The 7,727-nt window shown below is 35.8% G+C and overlaps 1 protein-coding gene across 1 annotated transcript; it reads right to left on the bottom strand.

Annotated features, from left to right (window-relative positions):
* Nucleotides 1–6,105: 6,105 nt before the first annotated feature.
* Nucleotides 6,106–7,026, bottom strand: LOC141693632 (pectinesterase inhibitor 3). The gene has a single exon (XM_074498783.1). The coding sequence runs from the start codon at nt 6,979–6,981 to the stop codon at nt 6,379–6,381; it is 603 nt and encodes a 200-aa protein (XP_074354884.1). The 5' UTR covers nt 6,982–7,026; the 3' UTR covers nt 6,106–6,378.
* Nucleotides 7,027–7,727: the final 701 nt, after the last annotated feature.

Raw genomic sequence — 7,727 nt, 5'->3', positions numbered from 1 at the left:
AGTGTACACAAGATGACTATGATGACCTCAAGTCTAAGGATACTTGTACAACTATCACTATGTGAACAACTGCTGACACATGAGTGAACTCCATCAGTTGTTCAGCTGTGCGAGTCATGTTCAGTGAACTTATTCTATAATAAGCACCTACATACTAGCTATAGTGTCACTACACAAAGATCTATGAGAACAGACATCCTTCAAAATGAAGCAAGCATAGTATGTACCGATCTTTGCGGATTATTAATTACCAGTTAGTAATCCTATGACCAGGAACTATTTAAGTTTAGCGTTATCATCTTTTAGGTCTCACTATTATGATCTCATCGAGATCATAATACATAAAAAGCTTTACTCTAAACTATGGTATATCTTATTTAAACACTTAAATAGATAGAGCCCGTAATAAAAACAAAACAAGTCTTTTATTAATATCAATGAAATCAAAACAGATTACATAAAAAGTTATTCCTAAATCCTAATACATGATTGGACTTAGGACATATTCCTTTCAATTCTAACATAACTTCAAACAAAACCCAAAGAAATAGCAAAATAATTATAACATTAAACTTAAAGCAAAATCAAAACATTATAATGAAACAAAGTGCAAGTACAAGTCATTATAATCAGAGAGCCAAAAAGGTGCAAATAAACGTAATTCTATCACATAATACAATAATTATATCTACAAAGTGTAATCAGGGAGCCAAAAAAGAGAGTTCATTGAAATTTAATTTTAATACAACTAATTAAACAAGTACAAGTCATAATAATTATAATTCTATGACTTTTTCACCCAAATACCCTCTACATTTTGTCTTTTATTGCTAATACTTGCATCATCATCACAAGTAGTAGGATCACACATATGGATATCATAACAGAATGGGGGAGGATTCCATGAGGTCTCTTCTTCCACATCTTCATTGTACACGTCATGATAATCTTGAGTTGTTGATGATAACACAACTGACCAATTCGCATCACATGGATCCTCGACATAAAAGACTTGGCTGACTTGGTCAACAGAGGCAAATTTGTCATGTTTATAGCCTGGTCGATTGAAGTTCACGAGCATAAAACCAAGATCATCATACTTGACTCCTCTATCAGTGGTTGTCCATGTACACAAAAATAAAGGGGCCTTGAATGCGTGGTAATCTAACTCCCAGATTTCTTGTACAATCCCATAGAATGTTAACTCACACTCTACGGGATTTACATCCTTAGCACTAGACACTTGGATTGTCATAGCAACTAATGAAATACCATTATTTTGAACTACCCTAGCATTATCTCGCTCCTTCGTATGGTAACGGACCCCGTCAACAATATAGCCTTCGTACGTCAGCACTGAAAATGAAGGCTTTCCAGCCAACCATCTAATTGTTTCAGACACGGCTTCAGAATTTTCCCTCATTTCTATACTTACCTACAAGTAAGGATGCATAAAAGTTAATTTCAATTAAATGCACGACTTGCATACATTTGTAATAAAATAAAAAAAGAATGTAAACTAACTTTTTGTTGAAACCAATCGGGAAATTGTCGATTGTGCTCTCCCAAAAGCCACTATACACTCTTCTTTTTTACTTGGTAAATTCTTTCCAAGTGTTCCTTATGCAATCTGAAAATATTGCAAGTACATAGAATGAGCCACCTACTAAAAATAACTAATACACTTATAAATATTTTACTTACCGAACGTATGGTTCCACTTCAGGATTATTAAGAAGGACCGCGAGATGTGCCTCATCTCATTCTTTTTCGGCAACAGATTTTATTGTCACACGACCTACTGGACCGGAAAACTTGTCATCATCTTTCTGAAGACCTGCAGCTCTACTACTCTCGCTAAAGAACCCCGTGCAAAACTCAGTTGATTCTTCCTTCAGATAGCCTTCAGCTATAAAACCTTCCGGATTAAATCGGTTTCGGACATAGCTCTTTAATATTTTATTAAATCTTTCAAATGGAAACATCCATCTATAAAAAACTGGTCCGCATAACCGTAATTCCCTTACTAAATGGACTGCGAGATGTACCATAACATCGAAAAAGGATGGAGGGAATATTTTTTCCAACTCGCATAAGGTCAAAATCAAATATGCTTGGAGTTTACTCAATTTTGACACATCTACGACTTTGTTGCACAAGGAGTTGAAAAAAGCACAATCTTATTATACTTACCCTAACATTTTTTGGAAGCAGAACGAATACAAACCGGTAGTAACTGCTGGAGTATGATATGGCAGTCGTGCGACTTCAGCCCATACAACTTCATATCAATCAGTGATACACAGTCTATGATATTTGATGCATGTCCATATGGAAGTTTCATATTGGACAATGATGTCAACATATTTTTTTTCTTTTTTAGACAAAGTAAAAGGGGAAGGAGGTAAGTATGTCCTTTTTTCACCTATTTTAGGAGCTAAATCAGTCCTTACACCCATATCAATCATATCAAGACGAGAGGCAACACTGTCCTTAGTCTTGTATTTCATATTAAGTAGTGTCCCAATTATATTATCGCACACATTCTTCTCGATGTGCATAACATCTAAACAATGACGCACGTGGAGAAATTTCCAATATTCCAATTCAAAGAAAATTGATTTCTTTTTCCATGCATACTCTACCTTTTTCGCCTTCCCCCTTCCCAAAACTAAATTCAAGTTGTTGATGTTGCATTAATACTTCTTCTCCGCTAAGTGGCTCAAGTGCGTAACCAAGTTCTTGTTGTCCATCAAATGTTATCCGCTGCCTCCTATAAGGATGATGCTCATCTAAATACCGACGATGGACTAGATAACACATTTTCCTACTATGACTTAATATCTAGCGACAGTGTTATCACCACATACTGGACAAGCCTTATACCCCTTATTTATGCAGCCTGACAGATTTCCGTATCCCGGGAAGTCGTTTACTGTCCACATCAGAACTACCTTTAAAGTGAAGACAGATTTGCTATGTGCATCAAACACATTTGGTTCCCCTTCCTCCCACATTTTTTTAAATCATCGATCATTGGTTGTAGATATATGTCAATGTTATTTTCATGCTCATACGGGCCAGAAATCAATGTCAATAACATCATAAACTTCCTCTTCATGCATAACCATGGAGGAAGATTATACATTACTAACATGACCGGCCAACAGCTATACCGATTGTTTAATCCATTGTTGTGTGGATTTATACCATCGGCCGCTAATCCTAAGCATTTATTTCTAGTCTCGCTACCGAACTCGGGCCACCTACAATCTACATTTCGCCAAGCAGGAGAATCAGGTGGATGACGCATCTTTCCATCTTTAGATCGATTCTCCGCATGCCAACTCATTAATTTAGCAGTAGCAGCAGATTTAAACAGTCGTTTAAATCTAAGGATTATCGGAAAATACCACATCACTTTGGCTGGAACATTAACCCTAACTTTACCATCTTTCCCAATTTTCCAGCGAGAAATATGGCATTTGGGACACTCAGATAAAGCTCGGCAGCTGGTCCCCTGTATAACACGCAGTCATTTGGACAAGCGTGGATTTTGATATACTCAAGTCCTAAATCAGTTAAGGTTTTCTTAGCTTCATACATACTACCCGGAAGCACATGCTCTTTAGGAAGAAAAGAGCCAACGGATTCAAGAAGATCGGTAAAGGCTTAATCACTAACTCCAAACCTAGCCTTCCAATTATGTAATTTGAGGACTGACTCTAGTTTAGTGCACTCGCTTCCCTCAAAAAGAGGTTGTTACGCATCAACAACATACCTCTTAAAGTCATCAGATTCATTATCCCAATCTTCATCATCATTTTATGTTGCTTGACATACATTATATGTTTCTGAAGGGGGTATGGGCTTTTAGCAGGACAAGTACTACCAACTGATGACTTAGTACTACTAGCAACCCCTTCTCCATGCCAAATCCAATCCAAATATCCTAAACTAAAACCAGATTCATAAAGATGACCCCTGATTATCTTGACAGTAAATTTTTTAAAGTTAACGCAGCGTGCACAAGGGCACAGTTTTTTTTTTGGGTTTTTAGCATTTTTCTCGGCAAATATCAAGAAATTTTCGACACCAATCTCATATTGCAAAGAAACCCTATCGGCTTTTATCCAAGACTTGTCCATATAAAACCACCTGGTATATCACTAAAATTTCAGTCTAATAACTTATATGATTAATATTATTTATTATATTCCTACTGTTTTTTGTACCACTATCTAATTTTAAAATAAAACAAGTAAAACATAAATATCAAACATAAATTAGGATAACAATTGACAAAATTGTTATCAATGTTTTTGTACCACTATCCTAATTCATTGCTAACAGAACAACACTGAAAAATAGAGAGATACAATTAAAATACAATTATCCTATAAGTAATTACAGATGTCAAAACAGATACAATTAAGCACAATTAAAATTAAACAAATGTAAAATCAAATCCAAAATTCACAAGCAACAAGATAATTACAGAGCAACATCCACCTAGTATAAATTAGGGTTTCAATTTAAAAAAACCCCAAATTTCAAATCTAGGGTTTCAATTTAAAAACACACAATTTTCAAATCCAGGGTTTTCAAAATTCTATATTAATGGTTAACATGCAGGTTAATTCAAGTTTATAAAATGAAAAAGGATGAGAAATAAACCTAATTTGAGTGCAAATGTGAGAGTAAAAAGAGTGAGCGCAGTTGTTTTGGTTGAGTAGATTGCAGCAGCGGCGAGAGGTCGGAGAGAGTACGGACCACGACAAAACAACGGCGAGACTCCGATGAGAGTTTGAGAGAGAGAGAGACAGTTTGTGTGTTTTAGAGAGAGGTTAAGACGGACAAGAGAGAGAGATGGTGAGTGAGAGAGAGGGAGAGAGAGTTTGGGTGGGAGAGAACCGGTGACGGGAGAGGGTCTGAGAGTTTTAGAGAGATTGACGAGGGAGAGAGAGTTTGAGAGAGAAAGAGAGAGCAGTTTTTAGTTTTTAGTTTAGATTTTTTTAATTAATTTGTCTGAAGAGAGGGAGAGTGAATTCGTTAAGGGGGAAAAATTGGCCAAGGGGGCTTTGCCGCGTTCATTTTTTTTTCAAAATATAGACATCGGTTCTAAATAAAGCGATGTTTTTTAACAACATAGACATCGCATTTTCGCGGGATGATGTCTATAACAGTTTAGACATCGGTGGCACATTCGACCGATGTCTAACATATGATGTCTATTCACCTTTTCTTGTAGTGATATGAATAGTAAGAAACCAAAATAAGGATCGTTGTTAGAGTTGTGCTAACTTATATTATTTTAAAGTAACACGCAAGAATACCGTTGGAGTAGGTCAAGTAAGTTTAGACAATCGGGAAAACGCTCACTTTTTGACAAAAATGATAATTGCTGGAACTAAAATATCATTGTAAAACACATGTTATCTTATATCCATGCATGGAACTTGGATTACGAATCAATCGCACACATCCGTCCACGGACACTTTAATGGAGAGAGAGGCATTTTAGCCAACACCTTGCAGATAGTATAGGTCCAACTTTTCAAGTTTCTAATATAGATTGTGAGGAATTCTAGTAGATGGCCACAAAGTTGCAATCTTTTTAAATTTTTAACCCCTCCACACACATTAACTGTCACCCTGGTTTTAAACGACTTTCACACAACACACTCATTAATAAAGTTGGCAAATGAAAGGCAACCTTTTAAAGTAGTAGCTCCCCAGCTTTAAATGTAGCAATGTAGACCCTTGAATGAATCAATGCTACGGAAGGAGTGTAAATATTAAGCATGCTCTATGTTTAATACATGTAACGGTCTTTACAATATGTGTTCAAGTGCATATAATAAGTACTAAATTTTATGAGTTTGGTATATTTTTATTGATGGACTTGTTGTAAATGTCGGGGATTCATAAATATTTATGATTAGAAGACCACTCAAAATGCATAAATATTTATGATTAGAGGACCAATCAAAATATATCAAACTCAGGAGAGTTAGTGTTTATTGTGTGTATTGGACACACATTAGAAAACCCGTACATGTAATTACATCGGAAAACAAATTGCTCAACCATAATAACAATCAATTCACATGAACAACGAAACTTCATCTAGTTCAAAACACCAAGTTTACATATCAAGAACACAACTAACTCTCGCTAATTTTACATTTAAACAAACTTTGTTATTTTCTTATACAATTAAACACCAACTCTTTCTTCTTTCAGCCTTATGATACATATGTAGCAGCAAGCATGATGACAACAACTGTTAGCAGAATCCAAACTTTTCGTGCTTATTATGCACGAAAAATCTGTCACAACCAACGTTAGCTGTGGATCTGAACCTTAAATATTGTGTCATGGATTAGGAACGAAGTTCCGTCGAGCTTGACTATCCATGAGATTTATCAAGTAAAGAGCATTACTAGTAACTCTAGCAACATTAGTAATCTTCCTTCTAACATCACTTCTTACTTTCCCATCAATCTCTTTAAACCCATCAAGACACGTATCTTCATTGGTTAACGCAGCACTAACCCACGTCTCCACATTGCTCATTTGCCACTTGAACTCAATACCACGTCTAAGATGCTTCAACTCCGACAATGTCCTACTAAGTTCATCAACCGAATCAGACATCTGGCTCACGCAGTCACTCACTGCGTCTTTCTCTCTCTTGGCACTTTTATGTTTAAGATCTGACAAAAATTCGGAGGCCTTTTGTGATCTCGTTAGGCTTATTTTAACCGCGGCTTGAGCTAGATCGTTTGGTGTGGTTGCGGGAGGAGCGTAGGTAGAGAGTGTTCGAAGACATATTTGCGGGTAGTTTGCGTGGATGCATGATGCGTGAATGAGGTCCGAGGAAGGGATGTCGGACTTTGCGACGGTGTTGTGGAGGAAGGTGGTGGAGAGAGAGAGAATGAGGAGGAGAGAGAGAGTTATGGGAGTGAGAGTGGCCATAATGTGTGTGTGTATGGTTTGTTGGGGAGTGTGTAAATGAGGTACATAGGGGGGATTTATAAGGGTGGTTGATACTTCACGACTTTCATGATTTTCATTTCATACGAAATAACGGTCGTTTGTAGAGTGCATAATTTTTTTTTGAAATATAAAAATGGATTAAAAATATAAAGATAAACGAATAACAGTGAAAACAGGGGAAATAATTTAAATTAATGGCAAATAATGGGGATTAATCGGATAATGACAAAATTCTACTTGGGGTGTTGAAAGAAGTTTCAATCCCTAATTTTAACTTAGACTTAGATTAGATTTTTTCATATTTTTTTTTGTTAAAAAGCAAGCTAATAAGTGTGAATATGATGTGGGTGGTATATTTTATTGGCTTTATAATTATAATATATTTATATCTCCTCGTTGAAAATGATTATGTATGACCCGATTTTCATTACGATTCAATCTGAGATCAATGAAATTGCATTTCTGATCAAACATCCTCTCTTTAAGAATATTATTGCTATCTCCTTGGCTTAGAATCCATTTTAAGGAATGATAGTTTAAATGTACTGGTGCAGTGCAGCTTACGGTGCAAGATAAATATTTACAAGTTAAAAAATATAGCTATTGCAATCTGTAAGTAACTAATTAAATATTACACCACAAAGTCTAAAATTGGCTAATGCAGAAATACGAACTGTTTTTTTGGTTAATGTCAACATAAGTTTCAATCGTTATCGGATGGAACT

Source organism: Apium graveolens, chromosome 10 (genome assembly GCF_009905375.1).
Source record: "Apium graveolens cultivar Ventura chromosome 10, ASM990537v1, whole genome shotgun sequence".
NCBI lineage: Eukaryota > Viridiplantae > Streptophyta > Magnoliopsida > Apiales > Apiaceae > Apium > Apium graveolens.
This window is presented reverse-complemented; position numbering and strand designations above follow the sequence as displayed.

Coding starts and splice junctions, on each gene's coding strand:
- LOC141693632 (XM_074498783.1), bottom strand. CDS start 6,981: ATGGCCACTCTCACTCCCATAACTCTCTCTCTCCTCCTCATTCTCTCT.